This window comes from Diabrotica virgifera, chromosome 3 (genome assembly GCF_917563875.1).
Source record: "Diabrotica virgifera virgifera chromosome 3, PGI_DIABVI_V3a".
Lineage (NCBI taxonomy): Eukaryota > Metazoa > Arthropoda > Insecta > Coleoptera > Chrysomelidae > Diabrotica > Diabrotica virgifera.
The window spans coordinates 207,762,755-207,786,353 of NC_065445.1; the positions used below are offsets into that span (position 1 = coordinate 207,762,755).

General features: G+C 32.8%; 1 protein-coding gene across 3 annotated transcripts in view; it reads left to right on the forward strand.

Annotated features, from left to right (window-relative positions):
• Positions 1-23,599, forward strand: part of LOC126881516 (UDP-glycosyltransferase UGT5-like) — a 116,587-nt gene that overhangs the window by 36,465 nt on the left and 56,523 nt on the right. For all 3 annotated transcript variants that reach the window (XM_050645816.1, XM_050645814.1, XM_050645817.1), the window contains one exon: positions 7,078-7,311. In XM_050645816.1, coding sequence (XP_050501773.1) covers positions 7,083-7,311 — 229 coding nt within the window. In that variant the 5' untranslated portion in view covers positions 7,078-7,082. The remainder of the gene's footprint in view (positions 1-7,077; positions 7,312-23,599) is intronic.

The window sequence follows — 23,599 nt, forward strand, 5'->3', positions numbered from 1 at the left end:
AGTTGTTAACAAAAGCAGAAAAGAATTTAAACCAAGAACAATGATGTGCAGAGACAAAGAAGGAGATATAGTAACTCAACAAAGTGAAATACTGCAAAAATGGACTGAATTCTTCAAAGAAAAGTTTGAACAAAACAGAGATCCACTATACGATGAAATTATACTGGATCAAACGGATACCAGAGAAACAACCCCCTTCAGTAGCTGAAATGCCAGAAGCAGTTACCAGACTGAAAAACAACAAGTCACCTGGATTGGACAACATTAGCGCAGAATTAATAAAAGAAGGCGGAGACTCCCTATTGAAGGCGATACACGAACTTATAGTGAACATATGTAGTAATAAAAAACTACCACAAGACTGGAATACCGGAGTAATAATTCCACTACATAAAAAGGGAGATCAGCTTCAATGTAAAAACTACCGGGCAATAACGCTACTGACTGGCATATAAAATACTGTCAAATATTGTGTATGAGCGATTGAGACCATATGCGGAACAAATAGTTGGGGGATATCAATGTGGTTTCTGCAGGCAGAAGTCCACAATAGATCAGATCTTCGTTTTGAGAGAAATCTTGGAAAAGACTAGTGAATTTAATATAGAAACACATCATCTCTTCATTGACTTTGAGAGTGCCTATGATAGTATCCATCGAGAATTTCTGATCAACGCCCTAAAAGAGTTTAGTATTCCAACTCATCTCATTGATATAGTAAAAGAAACACTTAAAGTACAAAGCAGGGTTCTAATTCACAACGCACTAACAGATACACTCCATATTAGAACGGGCCTACGACAGGGAGATGCCCTATGCTGTATTCTATTTAACATCACATTAGAGAAAATAATTAGAGAGTCAAAAGTCAACACCAGAGGAACAATAATAACAAAAAGTGTACAAATATTGACATTTGCAGATGATGTTGATATCACAGCTAGAACCAAAAGAGAAATGATAGAAGCATTTAATGCTATAGAAAGAGCGGCACAAAACAGTGGCCTAAATATTAATGAAAGAAAAACCAAATACATGAAGGCCAGCAAATCTACAGGCCAAAGAAACCTACAGAATATGACAATAGGAGACTATAACATCGAAAGCGTACAAAAATTTTACATATCTAGGTTCACTAGTTACCGCAGATAACAATGTCAGCGAAGAAGTTAAGAGAAGAATACATATTGCTAATAAAACGTATAATGGACTCATTAAACATCTAAGATCTAACAACATCACTAGAGAAACCAAATGCAAAATATACAAAACCCTGATAAAACCGGTCCTTGTATATGGATCAGAGACATGGACACTGTCGAAAAGCGATGATAACTTATTAGGCACGTTTGAACGAAAAATCCTTAGACATATATATAAGGGGGTGAAAGAAAATGGCGTATGGCGCAGAAGATATAATTTTGAACTATACGCAGCATACAACGAACCCGACGTCATAACATCCATAAAGATCGGACGTCTGCGCTGGATGGGCCATGTTGAACGAATGTTGGAGACCGAAACACCAAAACATATAGTGAAGCAAACACCAGTAGGGAGAAGGTCAAAGGGAAGACCCAAACTTAGATACATGGAACAAGTGGAACAAGATCTGAAAACACTTGAGATTACCCACTGGAAGAACAAAGCAAGGATCAGAACAGAATGGCCCAAAATCCTAGAATAAGCCAGGACCCAGAAAGGGTTGTCGAGCTACTGATGATGATGATGATGACCTGGACCACATTTTTTTTTATTGCCAAAAATATAGGGCTCAATCTAATGAGCTGTTCAAAGAACTTCTACAATTGAACATTGAAAGCCCATATAATATAATGTATCTTCTTGCTTTAAACAGAAAAGAAATTTACGATTGTTTGTTATATTTCGTCAGAATAACAAAAATACTAATTTAATAATACCTTTTTCTGCTACCTTATGTCTTTCTTTAATGTATATATACCTTATCTATCCAAGGCCTACCTTTGATCGTTTATAAAATGCCCTGATCGGCCCCTGGGCGAGAAGAGTGTAATCCTTGTGTCAAATCCTTGCACTCTCTTTTACAAAATTTGTATCTGGCTGTGTGGGTTTTACCTTAAAGCCAAAAAAAAATTATAGTCAGAAAAAAATTGGATCGAGCACCCCTTCTTATTTCTAATGTTATTTCAAATTGTTCCTCCTCCTCTTAAGTGTCTTCTCTATTGAGTTTGGCGGTCAATGTGACAAATTTCTGTCTGTTCTGGGCTTGATGAATTAAGTCATTTGCTGTTGTGTGGATCCAATATCTGATGTTTCGTAGCCAAGATTTTTTTCTTTCTTCTTATACGCCTTTAACCTTCGATCTTGGTTTCTAATATTACCTGGAGCTGCTGAAATTCCCTATGGCGCATTATGTGTCCTACATAATGACGTCTTTCTAATTTTGATAGTATTGACCAGAGGAGGGCTTGTGTTCATTATTTTCAGTACTCCTTAATTCGTAGTTCTGCTGGCCCAGCTTATTCTTAACATTCGGCGGTACAAACACATTTCGAATGAATTCAATTTGTTGAAGTCATACTGTTTTAACGTCCAGGACTCATAGCCATATAGTAATAGAGACCACACATAACACTTTACTCTTCTCATATTGTATCATAATTATACATTCTCATATTGTATAATTGTTAACATACGAAATTACATATCCAAAAATTTTTATGTATCCATTAAACAAATCAGTGCAGCTCGACCTTACATCGGAACCTCTACTATAACGTTTTTTTTTTTGAGGATAGATAGAGACTTTTTCACGATAATGATTTAAAACTTAGTATGCCCGATGTTTTTAAATTATTATGCATTTGTGTTGTTTTGCGAGTGACAAGTGCTTCTGCAGAAATAAGTTTCTCCGCGCTAAAAAGGATTAAAATTATATCAGAAATACAACTGGACAGGCACGATTGAGTAATATGCACGGCTGCTTTATCCATTAGGCAATATAGGCAGTTGCCTAGGGCGGCAAATTATGAGAGGGCGCAAAAATACTGTACAAAAAATATTTGTATATAAAAATTGAAATCGAATAACATTTAAGTACATCGTACATCCATCAATGGAATATAAGTGGGCATTCATTTCTAGAAAACAAATTGCATTTTCTTAACACTATTCATTCAAAAAGGACAGAAGTTGTAAATTTAGAGATTATTGTTCTATAATTTTTTTAAACTCAATCCTTTTGGGTTATTCGTGGTTGAAAATTTGCCATTTTCATTGAAAAATGTCGCCTTTTCGGACAGTTTTTTGCGAATACCTTAAAAATTATGCATCTAACGAAAAAAACTATATAAACATTTTATAGCTTATGAAAAATCAAAGAGATTCGTTCCTTCATAAGTCTTCTAGTGATAACATAAAAAGAGATATGCTAGGTGAAAAGACTTTTTTTGTGCATGCTCAAATCGGTGCGTTCAACTTAATAACAGAGAAATGGTCGATTTTAAGGGTATAATGCTATCAATATCTTTTGTAAGTACTGCCTGAAAAGACCTTTAAAACGACCGCAATGTTAAATTTTGATTACAGTCAAACTAAGCGAGACATGGTGCAACAAAAAAGGATGACTAACTTATTTTAAGATAAAATGCGAATTATGTATATTTTAACCCCTCATCCACCAGATTTAAATGCATCGTTTTGCTTCTCATCATCATCATTGGCTCGACAGCCCTTTCTGGGTCTTGGCCTGTTCCAGGATTCTTCTCCACTCTGATCTGTTTCGTGCTTTTTTTCTCCAGTTTTTTATTCTTAAGGTTTTTATATCATTTTCTATTTGTTCTAAATATCTCAGCTTCGGTCTTCCTCTTGTTCTTTTTCCTACTGGCATCTGTTTGAATATTTTGTTTGGTATTTCGCCTTCTTCCATTCTTTCTACATGTCCCATCCAACGCAGCCGTCCTATTTTAATGAATGTTATGATATCTGGATCCTGGTATATTTCGTATAGTTCAAAGTTGTACCTTCTTCGCCAAATTCCATTTTCTTTTGTGCCCTTATATATGTGTCGCAAGATTTTTCTTTCAAAGGTGGCTAGCAATGTTTCCTCTCTTTTAGTGAGTGTCCAGGTTTCTGAGCCGTATGTGAGTACCGGTCTTATTAGGGTTTTGTATATTTGGCATTTTGTTTTCCTTGCGACGTTGTCTGATCTTAGTTGCCGAATTAAGCCATGATAACTTTTATTGGCAATAAATATTCGCCTCTTCACTTCCTCTGCTACGTTATTATCAGATATGACTAGGGATTCCAAGTATGTAAAGTTTTTTACCCCCTCAATGTGGTATTCTCCTATTGTTATATTTTGTGGCTGCCTTATTTCTGTGTTTTTACTTACCTGCATATATTTTGTTTTGTTCTGGTTGATTTTCAGGCCACTATTTTGTGCAGCTCGTTCTATTTGATTGAATGCCTCTATCATTTCTCTTCTTGATCTTGCGATTATGTCAACATCATCTGCAAATGCTAGTATTTGCACGCTTTTATTAATTATTGTTCCTCGAGTATTGACTGTTGTGTCCCTCATTATTTTCTCGAGTACAATGTTGAACAAGATGCATGATAGAGCGTCTCCCTGGCGTAGTCCCTTTTTCACATCTATTGTTTCCGTTAGTTCGGTGCGTTCAACTTAATAACAGAGAAATGGTCGATTTTAAGGGTATAATGCTATCAATATCTTTTGTAAGTACTGCCTGAAAAGACCTTTAAAACGACCGCAATGTTAAATTTTGATTACAGTCAAACTAAGCGAGACATGGTGCAACAAAAAGGATGACTAACTTATTTTAAGATAAAATGCGAATTATGTATATTTTAACCCCTCATCCACCAGATTTAAATGCATCGTTTTGCTTCTACAATACCTTTTACTATAGTGTTATTTCTATGTTCATCAAGTTGGACGGGTATAAAATGTATGGTTTTTGAAAAAAATAAGATCAAATTATAGAGAGTATTTTTAATTTTTTTTAAATCTTCCTTTTTCTCCATGTAAGTCGAAAATGATGAAATACAGTAATGAAAGAAATATAAAATTGTTATCTAAAAGAAAACCTACATTTTTGTAAGGTATTTTTTTACGTATCTCTTATCACTTTCGAATTACATGGAGAAAAAGGAAGATTTTTAAGGAAATTTAAAAATGTGCTCTTAAATCATTAGTCATCAATTTTTTGCACCATATCTCGCTTAGTTTGAATGTAACCGACATTTAACAGTTCTCATTTTAAAGGTCTTTTCAAGCGCTACAAAAGGTATTTGTAGCATTATACCCCCAAAAACGACCATTTCTCTGTTATTTCAAGTTGAATACACCGATTTGAGCATGCACCAAAAAAATCTTTTTTCACCTATCATCTCTTTTTTTTTATTAAAACTAGAAGATTTATGAAGAAACGAATCTCTTTTATTTTTCATAAACTACAAAAATGTTTTATATAGTTTTTTTCGTTAGATGCACAATTTTTAGGGCTTGTTTATATGCAGGCGGTTTGCCAACGTCGACGTCGCGGTTTACCTGAAAAACCCAACCGCCGCGGTTCAAGTTAACATAGAAACAAATGCAACCGCTCATCATCGTACATATGCACGCAAGTTTTACGCGGTTTACCAGCGTTTAAACAGGTTATTGGCGACGTTTACGTTCTCAAACCGCCCTATCTAAACAAGGCCTTAAGGTATTCCCAAAAAAACAGTCTCCGAAAAGTGTGATTTTTCAATGAAAATGGCAAATTTTTAACCACGAATAACTCAAAAAGTATTGAGTTTTCAAAATAATTTATAAAACAGTTTTTGCTTAGAATTACGTTCTCTGGTCGCTTGCGGTGTTAGTTTGATAAAAAAAATTTCCATCCCCGAGAACGGGTGGGAACCACCCCTAAGTTAAAAGCGCCAAAGGATATAGGGTGGACTTTGTTTCTTCAGCTATTCCCTACTTACAGTGAAAATATCAAGTAAATTGATGCAGTAGGACGGAATTCGGAGCCAAATACCATCAGTGACTGCACTAATAGATACCTACATACATCATTCATACATGGATGCAGTCACTTAAAGGGTCATTTGGATACCACAATAAAATCACCAATCACCAATAATTGCCATATCTATTATATATTTAAGGAAGATTGGATTGAAAGATAAATATTTTCCCTTTTTTTTTTCTTTTTTGGCTTGGACTATGGTCATTCAGTCAGTCTCAATCAAAAGTAAAATATTTTCCCTAATTTTGATATTGCTTTGCGCATTTATTTGTGCCTCCCAGTTGCCAACCAACGTGTTCGCTGAAAGGTCATTTTCGAAAATGTCAAGAATTGAAAACAGTCATGAAAATAATTTCCGATCAAGTTTGACGCAAGAACTTCTTAACAATTTGTCGATTTTGTCCATAGAAAGTGACTTAACAAAGGCGATAAATTATGACATTATAGATGATTTTTCCAAAGAAAAATCAAGAAAGAAATCTGATGTGATCGAACTGGAATGACAATTTTTATGTATGTATTCTTATTTAAATAAAAAAATCAGCTTGCAATTTTTTTTCGCAAAAATGGTACATGCTTGAAGGGCGGCTACTAGAGAATTGCCTAGGGCGTCAATTGACCTAAATGCGGCCCTGGTAATATGGCAAAAGCCTCAACAGAAAATTCATTTATAAAATCGCAGGATGGGAACGCTTTTATATACGAGGTAATGCATGATTTCGCAGAATGTACTGTAGGCGGCCTCACGTTATAACGTAACAAAATCTACCTTCTGGCCATTAAAGAGAATCTAACACCGTAATAATAATATTCCTCAAATGTAGGTGCCTCGCCATCTTGTACTATCACGAACCGCCCCTGTAAAATAAGTATTTTTTTGAAGCTTTTTCGATTGTAACTGAGCTTCTAAGCATACAAATGAGCTTTACAAAGTCTCATTTTAAATCTTAATTCATAGACTTCCCAACAAAGTTTGTTAAATTATTTTGTCTATATTTGGAGTTATACCCGTTAAGCTTTGTATATATGTATGTATATTATTGTCTTTTTGTTACAGATATAATGAAGATAACTATTTTAATTTTATCCACATTAATATATTCTGTACATAACTATAATGTCCTTATAGTTTGTCCTATGGTTTCACGTAGTCATTTTATTCTTGGAAATGCACTAGGAAGAGGTCTTGTAGAAGCTGGACACCAAGTAACAGTAGTTAGTCCTTATGAAGATAAAAACCCGCTAAAAGGTTATAAGGATGTAGTTTTAACAGGTTTAGTAGAAGCAAAAGGTGAGGCAGATTTTAGTTTATGCTATGTTAGATCAAGAAAGATCTGTTTTGAGGTGGATGTGAGAAGTGGAATTCTGATTTTTGCAGATAAAATTAGGTGATAACTTCGGTAATTATAATTGACTCAAATATGCCCGGAACATTAAAAAAAAAATTAAAATATGTAAAAATTCAGAAAAATACCGATTTTTTTTTTTTAATTTCATTGCTTATAACTTTAAAACAATTTATTTTGAAACAAAGTCGTAAAGAAATAAAATAAAGATAATTAAATTTTGTATAAGATACGACTGGTTTTAAACGTCTCAAATTATTATCCTTACTGCAAAATAGCAATAAATACAAAATAGGGGGGCAAAATAAGCCTGTTTTTATTCAATGTTTTTCAACCAATTTGGTTGCACTTAGAAACTTCATAATTCGCTTAGAAAATTCTTACAGCATACTTAATCCGTCCACCAAATTACATTTAAATCGACATTATAGATTTTACATAATAATTTTGCAATCTATTTTTTTTTTTAATTTTTCGAAAAAAAAGTTATTCTTTATAAAAAGTTCTGCATGCTCTAAAACCTAAGATTCAATCATCAGATATCAAATTTTTTAAATATTATACGAGGTATGTCAAAAAATATGAACTTTGTTCAAGAGTAAAGTACCTTTATTTCTCTCAATATTGAAAATTCTTATTATGAAAAGTTGTTTGGAAATATAAACTAAGATCAAATATGCAATTACATGCTTCTAATTGGAAAAAAATATTTTCCAAATTTTTCTCAAAGGACATCGCACACATCTTATGGAAAATATAATGTCACTCAAATTCAATAAAATTTATACGATTAGATTCGTTTTAAATTAACGATCAATTCTTATCATTGCGCCAACTCTTAATTATGATTAATTACGGCGCAAATTGCAATTAAAGTTTATCGAAATCACATTTTTGGAGTCCATAAAATGTTAGTTACAATCATTATTGCTCTGAGTGCTATTCATAACAGCTTAAATCCCGCTGGGCCTAAGCGGATTAGTGAAACTAATCCGCTGATTTATGGAGTACCGAAAATCTGGGTATTTTAAAATATTTTTTCTCTCTCTAACTTATGTACCTACCCATTTGATTTCAGATTTATTTATATCAATTTCTGCTCTTATTTTTGAAAATAGAGAGTTGGCGCAATGATAAGATTTGATAGTTAATTTAAAACGAATCTATTGGTATAAATTTTATTGAATTTGAGTGACATTATATTTTCCATAAGATGTGTGCGATGTCCTTTATTGATACTAACTTCGTTTTTATTTATTTCACATACGATAACTCTTTTATTATTACTTCTACGAAAAAAAGGTATTCTTTATAAAAAGCTCTGTATGTCCTAAGACCGAAGATGCAACCATCAGATATCACATTTTACTAATTTTATACGAGGTATGTCAAAAAATATAAATTTCACTCAAGAGTAAAGTACTTTTATTTTTCACAATATTGAAAACGGTTATTAAAAAAGTTGTTTATAATTAAAAACTATGTTTCAATATGCAATAACATCCTTTTAATTGAAATATTGTGAAATATAAAGGTACTATAGTCTTGAGCGAATTTCATATTTTTTGACACATCTCGTATAAAATTATTAAAAGTTGATATATCATGGTTGTGTCTTAGATTTTAGAGCATGCAAAGCTTTTTATTAAGAATAACTTTTTTTCGTAAAATGAATAATAAACGAGTTATCATATTTGTAATAATTAAAAACGATGTTGTGTATCCATAAAGAGAAAAAATTTTTTTTTCAAATAGAAGCATGTAGTTGCATATTTGATCTTAGTTTTTAATTTCAAACAACTTTTTATCATAAGAATTTTCGATATTGAGGGAAATAAAGGTACTTTACCCTTGACCGAAATTCATATTTTTTGACATACCTCGTATAATATTGAGAAAATTTTATATCTGATGATTGAATCTTAGGTTTTGGGGCATGCAGAACTTTTTATAAAGAATAACTTTTTTTCGTAAAATTAATAATAAAAAAGTTTCCCATATGTTTCCAACTTAAGTAGACACGCTGTATATATCATACTAGTGACGTCATTCATCTGGGTGTGATGACGTAATCGATGATTTTTTAAATGAGAATAGGGGTCGTGTGCTAGCTTATTCGGTAGGTTATTCAATTCTATATTCATTAATATAGACATTAACATAATTATTTATACATGGTGCCCAAAACATTTATTTTAAATTAATTGAGACAAAAAGAAGAAAGTATATAATTTATTTAATTCGAAATACATTTTATTGTTGTTCTAAAACAGAAAAAAATGTTTATTTGATAAATATCTGAAAAATGAATTTATTCCAACTCAAACGTCCTCACTGTATTTGTTTATAAGCCGAAAAATTGTTTATAATTTTAAAACAGTGCGTAGGCCGCTTAAATAATTCAATTTTAGCTGTGGAGTGTATTAGATAGTTAGAGCGCCTCTTTATATGTAAAAAAATTTGCAAAAATGCCAACTTCTAAATAACCTACTTTTTGTTCAGAAAGTTTTTAAAAATTTTAACTTTTTTTAAAAAATTTAGATTGCAAAATTATTATACAAAATCTATTAAGTCGATTTTAATGAAATTTGGTGGATAATTTAATTATGTTGTAAGAATTTTCTAAGCGAATTACGAAGGTTCTAAGTGCAACCAAAGTGGTTGAAAAACACTTAATAAAAACAGGCTTATTTTGCCCCCTTATTTTGTATTTATTGCTATTTTAGAGAAAGGTTAATAATTAAAGACATTTTTAACCGGACAAATATGATACAAAATTTAATTATCTTTATTTTATTTCCCTACGACTTTTTTCCAAAATGAATCGTTTTAAACTTATAAGCAAAGAAAATTGAAGAAAATCGATGTTTTTGGAAATTTTTACATATTTTAATTGTTTTATTAATTTTCCGCGCATATTTGAGAAGGAGCATAAGTCAGTTCACAGGCCTACAGAAAAAAAATTTGTTTTGGTGCCGTGAATCTTTAAGCTGATTTTTACTATATTAGAGGCGCTAAATCGAAATATGGATTTTGTTTTATTGTATCAGCTCTAGTTTCATGGATATGACAAATTCCGAAATTAGAGTCTTAATATTTGAGATAATGAAGAATATCTATTCAAAGGAATTGTACATTGTTATTTAAACTTATTCCTCAGTATATATTTGGTGTTCTCACTGTATTATGCCTTATTTATGCAAGAAATAATACTTTAATGTCGTTAAATTACTATTTTGTAAGGAAATAAAACAGCTTGGAGAGTATTTTTAAACTTTTAAAATGATACATTTACCACTTGTAAACCCATTCAGCCTCCACCTAACAATGGCTCATAGTCCATGGACCATGCTTCGCCTACATAGGAAGGAAGCTTCCCCAGATAAGTATGGAAAAACTTAAAGCTGGAATCTTTCATGGACCACAGATCAAACTTCTTACAGAGGATCCGACTTTTGTGGGGTCAATGAATGAGGTAGAGAAAAAAGCTCGATTTTCATTTGTGGATATTATGAAAAATTTTCTGGGAAATCACAAAAGTGAAAACTATGCTGAGCTGGTAAACCGTTTGCTGAATAACTTCCAATCACTTGGATGGAATATGAGCATCAAAGTCAACTATCTTCACAGCCACCTGGACCGTTTCGCTGAAAACTTAGACGACACAAGTGAGGAGCAAGGTGAGAGACTTCACCGAGAGATAAAAACCATTGAGGACCGCTACCAAGGAAGATGGGACACCCATATTATGGCAGATTTTTGCTGGGGTTTGAAGAGAGACTGTTTAAATGTTCATTCCAGGAAATCACGCAAGCGAAACTTTCGATACGTCAAGTTTTTTTCTATTTTGTTAGTTTTTTTTCTCAAAACTAATTGTATAGCTGTTTCACTGTACAAAGGGTTTTATTGTAGTTAAATGGCTTAATTCGCAGACGACATAGTTTTGTTCTCTGACAACCTCAAGGAGATATGTGCAATGCTACATGAACTTCAGTTAGCGTGTGCCAGTGTAGGTCGTAAAATAAACATCTCTAAAACAACTAGTGGAAAAATACATATACCTTGGACACGAAATAAAGAGCACAAGAGACAACCCAACATGCGAACTACGAACAAGAATAAACCTAGCATGGGCAGCCTATGGAAAACTCAAAGACATCTTTAAAAGCGATATACCAATTTCTTTAAAACGTAAAACATGTAACCAACATGTGTTGCCTGTGGTGACTTATGGTGCCGAAACTTTGACATTGATAGCTACAATTTCTAAAATGCTGCAAATAGCTCAGAGGAAAATGGAAAGGTCAATGCTGGGTATATCGCTTCGTGACCGAGTTGGAAATTAAGACTTAGACTAAGAACATGAGTTACCGATGTAATTTCCCGAATTGCCACCCTGAAATGGAACTGGGCCGGGCACGTCGCCCGAATCAGTGATTGGAGGTGGACGAAGATATTACTTGAGTGGAGGCCGAAATTAGACAAAAGAAGTAGAAGAAGACCCCCTACTCGTTGGACTAACGATCTCAAGGAAATGTCAAGAAATTTGATGCAAAATGCTTAAAATGGAGCACAATGGACAAAAATGAGGGAGGCCTATGTCCAGCACTGGACGCAAAGGACTGGATGATGATGAAATGGCTTAAAATATACGTATTTTTTAATTGTGTGGTTTTTATTTTAATTTAGTATATCCATATCAGCATATTCGTATTTTGATGCATAAAAGCTGGCATGACCTACGTTATCTTGAAAACTAGAGCTGATAGCGCAAAACTAAGGCCATATTCGGAATCAGCACCCCAAATATACCTAAAATCAGCTCTAAACACTTCGGCACCAAAAACACTGTAGGCCTGTGTTATTATTGAAGCTGTCACCTAACTTTATCTGCAAAAATCCGAATGCCACCTAGCACATCCAAAAATAGACGTTTTTCACAGATCCGTCCTGGTCTAATGTATCTATAATATCAATTTGTATCTATAATAAAAAATATTTTTATTTCTTCCACATTTAGAGGGGCGGGGGTTTGAAAATTACCTATGGTTTGAAAATTTTGAAATTTTGGATTATTTTTTATTATCTTAAATAAAAGTACATATCGATTAGTGATGTAACGAATATTCGTATTCGCATTCGCGAATATTCGCATGTTTTTGCATATTCGCATTCGCATTCGCGAAATTTGTGCGAATGTTTTGCGAATATGAAAAACAGAAAAAAAAAATTGAAGATAATAATTAGGTTAATAAAATCAAAATCTATTCACTTCTCATCTTTTTTATGAAAAAATGGTAACTTAACCTCAAACATGCAGCTACTCTCAAATGGAAATATGCAGGAGACAATAGCAAACAAAGAGACGGAAGATGGAATGAAGCGATAACTCACTAGAAGCCTTGGGACTACAAAAGAGGAAGGGGCAGACCACAGACGAGATGGTCGGATGACCTAAAAATATACGCAGGGACCAGATGGACAGGAATAGCACTGAACCGAGAAGAGTGGAAAAATAAGGGGAATGCCTACGTTCAACTTTGGACAAATGAAGGGCAATAGATAATTAATTAACTTAACTTTGTATATTCACATTATCAGCCTTCACTTTTTTTATTATTTGGTATTATGTAATAAAGCTTAAGATTCAGATTGATTTACACTAAATATTAATTAACTTTTCATTATAAATTTAGGAAACATTACAAAAATAGAAACAAATTAAAAAAAAACTGAATATTCGCATTCGCATCCGCATTCGCGAATGTCGGTAGCAGATATTCGCATTCGCATTCGTATTCGCGAATGTTCAAAAAATGACATTCGTTACATCACTAATATCGATGGTGAAAGTTCCCAACCTCCTATGTCAATTTTTGGCTATTTTGTTTTGTTACCCTAATTAGAGAAATATGTATTTTAACTGTTAACAAGCTTCTATATCGTTATTTCATTAATTGGCATATAGATGGCCATACATGAAATAACGACATAGGAGCTTGTAAACAATTAAAATACATAGTTTTCTCTTTAATTTAGGGTAACAAAACAAAATAGTCCAAAATTGCCATAGGAGGTTGGGAGCTTTCATCATCGATATGTAACTTCAAGAATATTCTCCGAAAATTTCAGATTGATCGGATCAAAATTACAGGAAATTTAACAGATTGGATATAAAGCAGCATTGCAGCAGCTTCGCCCCAGCGCGCTTAAGCGTAGTGAGAAACGTTTAACAGCTGTTCCCCTTCTCGTTTGTAAGTTACCCCGCGATTATAAAATATTCCGGTGTGCATCACTTTACGGTTTGGCAGACGAAAAAGTAATTAAAAATAAAGTTGTCAAAATTTAAAAGGCGTTTTTCTCAAAACTGTTTTTTTCAAAGGCAGTGCACTGTAACTCAAAAACTACTTGACTGATCCACCTGGACGGTGGACGGATTTTTATAGACGTTTCTTGAGGTAACGCTGTCGAGATTTTTTTATACTTATTTTTTGTTTCTTCTTCAAGTGCCGTCTCCTCAATGGAGGTTGGCTACTACAATTGCAAACTCTTCTCTGTCTTCAGCTGTTCTTATTAGCTGTTCAAAATTTAGTGCTGCCCATTGTCGGATGTTTGTGAGCCACGATGTCTTTTCCTCCCTAGTCCTCTCCTTCCTTCGATTTTTCCTTTCACTATAAGTTGAGCATATTGATACTCAGTATGTGGCCTAGGTATGATGTTTTTCTAACTTTCACTGTGTTGAAAAGTTCTCTTGCCTTGCCTATTCTATGCAGCACTTCTTCGTTTGAGGTATGCGATGTCCATGAAATTTTGAGTATTCTCCGGTAGATCCACATCACAAAGGCCTCCAACTTATTTACGGTTGACGTTTTAAGTGTCCATGTCTCAACTGCATAGAGAAGAGTCGAGCAGACGTAGCATTTGGATAAACGTAGTCGAATTTCAAGTTTTATTCGAGAATCACAAAGCATTTTTTTATTTTTTCGAAAGATTTTCTGGCCTGTTCTATTCTCGATCTTATTTCTATATCAGGATTTAGGCTGCTATCGATCCAACAACCCAAGTACTTAAATCTATTGACTTGTTCTAAAATGTGCCCATTTCTTATGCAAGATTGAGGTACGTTTTGGTTTTTTCAGATTGACCTCACTTTGGTTTTTTTAATATTTATTTTCATACCAAATTGCTCACAGGTCTAGTTGGTCTTGTCGATGAGTCGTTGTAGGCCCAAGTCGAAATCCGCAATCAACACCGTATCATCGGCGTATCTGATGCTGTTGATATTTACGCCATTCACCTTGACTCCATCCTTGGAGTCCTCCAGTGCCTCTTTAAATAGAAACTCGGAGTAAAGATTAAACATCAGAGGTGACAGAACACATCCCTGTCTAACTCTCCTCCCAATTTCTATCTGCGGATGTGGAACCTTCGATCCTAACTCTGGCATTTTGGTTCCAGGACAAGTTTTTTAGTAAGTTGATGTCTTTTCCATCTAAACCTACTTCTTGCAAACGTTCTAATAGTAGATCGTGTCTTGCTCTGTCAAATGCTTTTTCGAAGTCTATAAAGCATATAAATATATCTTTCTGTTGGTCGTAGCATTTTTGGGCGAGAATTAGTAAATTGAAGAGGGCTTCTCTCGTTCCCATGCCGGCTCTGAATCCAAACTGATCGTCTCCGATGATTGTTTCGCACTTTCTATATATACGATTATGTACGACTTTTAATAGGACTTTTACTGCATGACTCATAAGGCTTATCAGACGGAACTCATTGCAGTGTTGTGGGTTTGGCTTTTTCGTTTAACAATAATAAATATGTTGATTCTACACTTTTTTACAAGTAATATCGATATTTTGATTTCTGAGTGATGCCAAAAACTGAAAAATCATTAAAACTAAAAGCCTCGACAGCGTTACCTTACAAAACTTATGGGCTAATAAAAACTTTTTGAATTTTTTGTTTCACATGATTTAATCACGAGTTCTGATGTCCACCGCAAAATCCGTTTTTTTTTCGAGGTTTCTGTAAAAATTTGCCACCGTTGGCTTATTTTTCAATATTTTGAATATTTTTTAATATTGTTTAAATTGTACTGAATATAACTCTTGTACGTAAAGTATAATATAATAATATATAATAATATAATAATTCTACAAGTGTCAAAATTCACAAAAATATGCTTGAAATGTTAATTTCAAATTATAACGCCCCACATTCCCCCCAAAACAAACAAACATTTAAATAAAAAATTATTATTTTATTAGCTTAAAGAAGGCTCTTACTTATCACATTAAACAGTTATCACATTATCACACTGAACAGTTATCTATGATTGTAAAAATAGTTTAATACATAGCGTATCAATATCGCAGGTACTTAAATCTACTTAAATAAATACAAATTAGTGTGGAAAAATGAGTGAAATATAATTCTGTAGAAATATGATATAAACAGATATTTTGTATTTATACTAAATTTACAATAAAGATGCAGTTAAAATAAACAAAACAAAACACGTTAAATTCTACTAGGAGCACTCCAGAATCATGATTTCCAATGTATAAACTTTGGAAATCATGATTTGGGATTTACAATGTATCTATATACATTGTAAATTATGATTTGGAAGTGCTCCTAGTAGCATTTAACGTGTCTTGGATTGTTTATTTCTACTGCATCTTGATTGTAAATTTAGTATAAAAGCAATACAAATTTCCACTTGTGTCAATAATTATGCAGATTATTAACTTTACCTATTATATCTCGGTTTTGCAAGCACTCATTAGATCTCTAATTAAACACTTCACACTCAAGAAATGTTCACTGTTCAATTGTTATTGTTATTTTTGATGCTAAATCCTGAGTCGATGGACTTGTATGGGATAGTAAAGACAGAGAGTTCACGTTAGAGAGAACCATAATGGACTGGCACTGAATCATAGACCTGCTTGTAGTCATTTAGTGTTAGTTAATATAATGGGCAATACAGATTGTAACAACAGATTTGTACAAAATTGGAAGACAAGTAATTGGAATTCCTACGGATTATAAATAAAATAATTGATTAATATTGATAAAAACTCATGAACACTCTGAAACTTATTTAGCCAAAAGCTTTAAAGTCCGTTTCTTTTAAGAGATTTTCAGTTATGAAGAATTCTAGTTTTTAATATAAACCAGGGCGCATCTGTAAAAATATTAGTACATTTAGATGTTGAAAGGTGACTCATATTTTTTTGAAAAAATTGCTTGAAAATAATTCATATAATAATATTTGAGTTATCCTCCCACTCAAAAAGGTCCGGAACATTGTTTAAATAATCAAAATGTCGAAAAATAAAGGAAGAATTCGATTATTTTCTTTGTTTTTCGATTAAAACTTTAAAACTATTCATTGTCGAGAAAAGTTGCATAATTAAATTTCCTACAATATAGGATTAACTGAAAATTTTAAAAATGGTCACCCTTGTTGCAAAATAGCAATAATTTCGAAAAAACCATAAGAAACAAGTATTCGCATTTTACGTTTTTCAACCATTTATGCTACACTTAGGACCTTTATATTTTACCCAGAAAAATGTTATGGCATGGTAAAACAATACTGTAAATTTCATTAAGATCGGTTTTGTTATCATCATTAAAATGTTGCAGCACTGAAAATAAAGCAGACAGAAAGTTGATTTTTTTTGGTTATAAAAGAATACTATACCTTTCATTTGCAATTTGCAAAATTAAAATCGGTTAACTCCCACTGCGTCAGGAATTTTTTTAAAAAAACATTAATTTTGGTGCTACGGGCAGGACAGCGGATACGTTCGCTCTGATTGGACATTCCAATGACCTTTGATAATGATTGATAAATTTTAATTTTTAGTACATTTTGAAATAAATAAATAAATTTGTTTATTGCAAAATAAAAACACATACTCTGTCCTTTGAAATAACACTTTTTTAGCAAAAACTTTCTTTGTTCATATATTTTAACTTAAAAAATAAAAGTGTATTATTTTTAAACATATGCAATTGTTTATAAAAATTTTCACAAATAATAATCAAATTAGTTTGATTTTTGTGTAATTAAAATATGAACATACAACAAAATATAGAGTAAGAAAATAATATATTAGCTAAAGATTGGAAGAAATTTTGGTGTAAATCAACTTGTGTGAATCGAACACCGCTGTCTTGCGCGTAGCACCAAAAATTAATGTTTATTTAAAAAAATTCCTGACGCCATGGCAGTTAACCTATTTTAATTTTGCAAATTGCAAATGAAAGGTACAGTATTCTTCTATTTGCAAAAAAATGCTTTATCTTGCTATATGCTTTATTTTCAGTCCTGCAATATTTTGAAAAAACGAGTTTTTTTGCGAAAGCTGGATTGCAAAATTTATTTTGCAAAATCTATTGAACCGGTCTTAAATAAATTTACAGTATCAAATCAGTATTTTGTTTGATCGTATCAAAAAGTATTTCTGGGGGAAATATGAAGGTCCTAAGTGTAGCAGAAATGGTTGAAAAACGTAAAATGCAAATACTTGTTTTTGTTATTTTCGCAATTATTGCTATTTTGCAACAAGGGTAACAATTATAATAGTTATTTATGATATAAGTGTTAAAAGTACACGTTTAAGGCACGCATGTGAAAGTTTGCAGAATGAGCGAAGCGAATTCTGCTAAACTAAAAATTTTGCGAACTAAAAAATTTGTAACTAATCATATATTGTAGGAAATTTAATTACGCAACTTTTATGTCAATGCAACTTTTCTCGGAAATGAATACTTTTAAAGTTATAATCAAAAAAACCAAGAAAGAAATCGAATTTTTCCTTCATTTTTTGACATTTTGATTATTTAAACAACGTTCCGGACATTTTTGAGTGGGAGGATAACTCAATTATTATTATATGGGTTAATTCCAAACAATTTCTGCAAAAAACTTAGAGTCACCTCTCAACGACCATCTCAAAACAGATCCGCCCTGAACTAATAATATTCGAGACTATTACATTGGGGAAAAGGTTCTGACGAATGTTACTGTAGGGTTGACAGATGTGTATCGTATCTTTAATCTATCCAGCATTGGTGTTAAGAGTAGCTTGCGCTGAAAGATGATTTCCCCAAATCTAATGAATTTCGGATCTAGGACAATTGCCCGAAAACAGTTTCCCGAAAGACAGATCCCCCAAAGCAATTCCCCGAATGGACAATTCCCCGAATGTACAATTCCTCGAAACACGAATGGACCCAATGGACAATTGTCCGAATAGACAATTGGCAGAAAAACAATTGCCCGAAAAAAGAATTGACCGAAAAATATATTTAAATAGATGTTGTTTTACATGTATTTCCTATATACTAATACGGTAACTTACGTGCTATTTAAATAGTTACTACTGCTTAGATTGTGTTCGACCTATCTCGTTATTTAATTTATTATTATAATATATATTTCATTTTCATATGTATTTCCTTTATACTAATACGATAAATTATGTGCTATTCCCCACAAGAATTGAGGGTAATAATATATTAAAATAAATTCTATTTTACCTGATTACCTGAAGTTGGGAAATCCCACTCTTAAATTCTTTATAAGTACACCTCATTAACAGAGATTACAATCTGTGCCATCTTAATACTAACTAAAACAACTAAATTTCATATAAATACTTGAACGAAAATTTTCTATTGCGTTCTTGTCAAAACTCTGAGCCAGAGTCACGTCAAAATGGCTTTGGAGTTTTTACTTAGTGAAAAGGGTAAGAGTAAATTATTGATCGACGGTTGTCATTACCAGAAAGATAAAGAAAAACAAAACATTTATTAGAAGTGTGATTATTACAAGACATTTAAGTGTAAAGCTCGTGTTACAACCTTAGAAGATGCAGTAGTAAAAAGAAGTAGGACACACAGCCATATAGCGTATGCAAAATAAGTGGAAAAAACAAATTTTTTCAACGCTGTACTTAAACTGCAGTCAAACGGTCGTGCACTATAATGCCGTTAACAGCTATGACATGATGCGTTTGATGGCATTTTCTTGGGCTGCCGTTCGCTTGGAGGCTGACCATCTTAGTATCAATTTTTTATAAAGAATTTATTAACATTAGAAGATTTTCTTATAAACGAAAAAGAAAACAAAGTAAAGTATTAAAACGTATTTTAATCATGGGTAATGATATAATAAATACATAATTAAATTATTCTTTATTTATTGAAAAACCTGTTGTAAACTAAGAAAAAAAAATAATTATAGAAATTTAATCCTTTCTTTGGAATGGAACCCTGGATTTATTTGGAAATGTTTGGGGGTTCCTTTTCTTTTTCTTTGGTAGCCCTATTGCTGTCAGGCCTTGTCCTTTTGGGCGTCCTCGTTTCTTTACTGCCACTGGCATTTTAATTGTCGACAAAGCAACATTGTTCACTTGAAGAGTTTGGTGAGTAATAGGAAGTTTATTTTCTGGACTTGACTCTTGTATATTCCCCTCCACGTTATCTACCCTACTTATCTCTTGACGAACCACCTCACCACACAGCTTATTTTCACTTTCAAATACATTTTCATCATGATGTTCAATAATAACTTGCGTGTCATTTTCAAATACAACTTCATCATTACTTTCAATAATAACTTGCGTGTCATTGTCAAATACAACTTCATCATTACTGTCAATAATAACTTGCGTGTCATTTTCGTCTGTAACATCTATAGGTGTAAGTAGAACAGCAGTATCATTGGCCCAGAGTGTTTTGAGATTTTTTAATAGATTAAACCTTTGCTGAAATAACATGCCCATAAGTTATACAGCTAAATCTGCTTGTTCATTGCATAACAAAAGACATTTATTTCTTCTTTGTGCATAGGAACTTGGTGGTCGATACCCTTGTGTGGTCAATGATATAGACATATTATCATTAGATCTACTTAGTAAATCATATTCTATAGAATAGAATAGAAATATGCTTTATTGTCACTGAAAATACAAATTTTATGGACAAAGCTTAATTAAAGTCAGAAAAAAATAAATAAATAATATCTAACAATAACAATAACAAATACAATTTTCTGAAATTTGATAAATCGTCAATATAAAAAAAATATACATAAATACAAAATATAAGTTAATAAAGTAAAGAAAAAAAAAACAAAATCGACATATTGCAACAATTTATAGAAATTGCAAAGTGAATATACAATAAAGTAAACTATTTATAGACATAGGAACTAATAAGTTTAAGCTGCTGCATGTGACACCCAAGTATAGATAAGTTTGGTTACTTGTACATTACTGTAATTTCTTAGTTAGTCATTAAGAAACTCTTCTACTGAATAATATGGTCTTGTAGATAGATGAGCTTTTGTCATTTTACGGAACTTGGGGAAAGATGTTGCAGATTTGAGTTGTAAAGGAAGATGGTTGTATAGTTTTTTTGCGGAATATAATATAGATTTCTTTACTAACTCAGAGGACGGGATCGGTAAATAGACATCAAAATTTGAATTTCTGGTGGAGTAGTCATGACGAGGCCTTGCTGGAAAGACATGCATGTGTTTACGAATTAAGCAAACAGTTTCTAAAATATATAAAGATGTAAGGGTTAAAATGCCGTGATCTTTGAAGTAACTTCTGCAATGTGTTGTTCTTCTGAGGCCAAACAGATACCTTATTGCTCTTTTTTGTAATTTAAAAATAACATCTAACTGGGCAGCTGTACTAGAACCCCAAAAAGGAAGACCATATCGAAGATGAGACTCGAACAAAGAAAAATATGTTAGTTTAGAAGATGCTAAATTGAGTTCTTTCGAAACAGATCTTATAGCATAGCAGGCTGAGGCGAGTTTCTTACTTAACACATCGATATGAAGGGACCATTTGAGGTTGCTGTCTAAAAAAATACCAAGAAATTTTACAGAATCAACGGTAGAGATCTGGCTGTTATTAACAAGCAGGGGTTGAAGAGCACTTTTATAGGATAATGCTACTGTCTTATCCACGTTAAAAGAGAGTAAATTAGAGTCAGACCAGGTTTTTATCGTAAGCAAATCAGAAGTTATAGTTGCATGAAGAGATGCAATAGTTGAGTTGCTCCAAGTGATACTGGTATCATCAGCAAAAAGAAAAATTTTTCCATCGATTTTTAAGTTAGTGATGTCATTTATAAAGATAAGGAACAGTAGAGGACCCAATACTGAACCTTGTGGTACTCCACATACAATGTTTTTGAGACTAGAGTCAGTATCATTTGCTCTAACTAGTTGTTTCCTATTATTCAAGTAAGACTGGAACCAATTCAAAGAAATACCTCGAATCCCATAGAAATTTAGTTTTTTAATCAAAATGTCGTGATTTACACAATCAAAAGCTTTGGCATAGTCACAGAAAACAGTGGCAGTATAAAGATTATTGTTTAGTGCTTGGTAAACCTCATGAAACACAGAAAACAAGGCATCAGTGGTACATTTATTAGTTAAAAAGCCGAACTGATTTTGGGATAAGATGTTGTTATCAATGAGAAAGGACATAAGACGGGTTTTTATGAGTCTCTCAATAATTTTTGAAAGTACCGGTAGTAAGGCAATAGGTCTATAGTTGCAAGCATTAGATTTTTCACCACCCTTATGAAGGGGAATAATAATGGCTATCTTTAGGCACTCTGGGAATTTGCCTCTTTCAAAGGAATCATTAATTAGTGAGACGAGGTTTTCCAACACATTTTCTGTGAGATTTGAGAAGATTTTTATGGATAGTCCATCAGTACTACAGGATGATTTGCTTTTGATACTATTGATAGTTTGGATCAGTTCAGATATATCGATTGGTCTTAAAAAGAATGAATTCGAGAACACTCCTGAATTGGGGAGATAGGAAATGGGATTTTTTTGTGGCAAAATAGTAGAAGTTATATTTTTACTCACATTAACGAAATATTCGTTTAGATTTTCCGGGTCTGGAAGGGCAAATGTTTGAACTGCGTGAGTTCTATTTCGAAGATCGTTTATTATGGACCAAGTTTCTTTTGCAACACTTTTAGAGCTTTCCATACGATTTTGATAGTAGGCTTTTTTAGCTGATTTGATGAGTTTTAGATAGGTTACCCTGTACTTGGTGATATATTGAGTGACAGAGACGTTGGTAGCAAATTTCTTGATATACAATAGTGAGCGCATATTTTTGGCTGATATTCGAATACCTTTTGTAGCCCAGGGTTTGCGATGTTTTGGCTTAATTGAAATTAAAGGAAATGCCTTATTGAAGATAGAGACAATCTTTTCTATAAAATCGTTGAAATTATAGTCCACGTCCGCAGAAGGAAAATGCCACTCAGACGTTAAGCATAAATTTTGAAATTTATGAAAATTCCGAGCGGAAAAAATCCTACCTAAACGTCGGGTTTTCGAGGAGGGTTTGCTGAAGATGTTAAACTTCGTAAATACTGCTTCATGATCTGATAATCCCGCATTAATAATTGTAGAGCAGACATCAAGGGGTGAGAAATCTGAGACAATATAGTCAATTATGGTAGATGAAGTTTTTGTAATCCTTGTAGGAGAATTAACGTGCATAGAGAGACCATATGATTCAAATATGTTGACCAAGGACATTTGGGTAGCACAAGCAGCATCATAATTAATGTTGAAGTCCCCGCATAGAATTTTTCTGCTTCTATGAGGCAAGTCATCTAACAAATTTAGCAGGTTCTGAAAAAATAGTTCCACAGGGGAGTCAGGTGATCTATAGATGCAAATAATGTAAAGATTAAGATTTTTATTATAAACTAGGGTAAACTCAAAGAAGGCTTCATTTAACAGAAAGTCATATTTTGTAATCAGAGAAAAATCATTATTTCTAGAAAGAATTAGGGTGCCTCCATGAGCTGAACTTGGACGATCATACCTAGCAATTGTGGTATATTTTTCTACAAAAAAAGGCTCGTTGACTTCAAGCCAGTGCTCTGTAACCGCAACTATCGGGGGAAATCCTAATTCTTCCAGAAACAAAAATAATTCGTCAGTTTTATTTCTTATAGAACGAATATTAATCAGAACCATACTAAAGTTGTCATCACTAAAATTATTCGAGGTTTCTAGTTCCTCAGAACACGTCGTGTTATTTAAAAATTTCGTCTTGGAGAGCTAGTAGAATAATAATTTCGGTGACATTCCCTTGATTTTTGTAGATGTATGATTCTTTCTGAACTTAGAAAGGACCTATAAGCAACAAGATC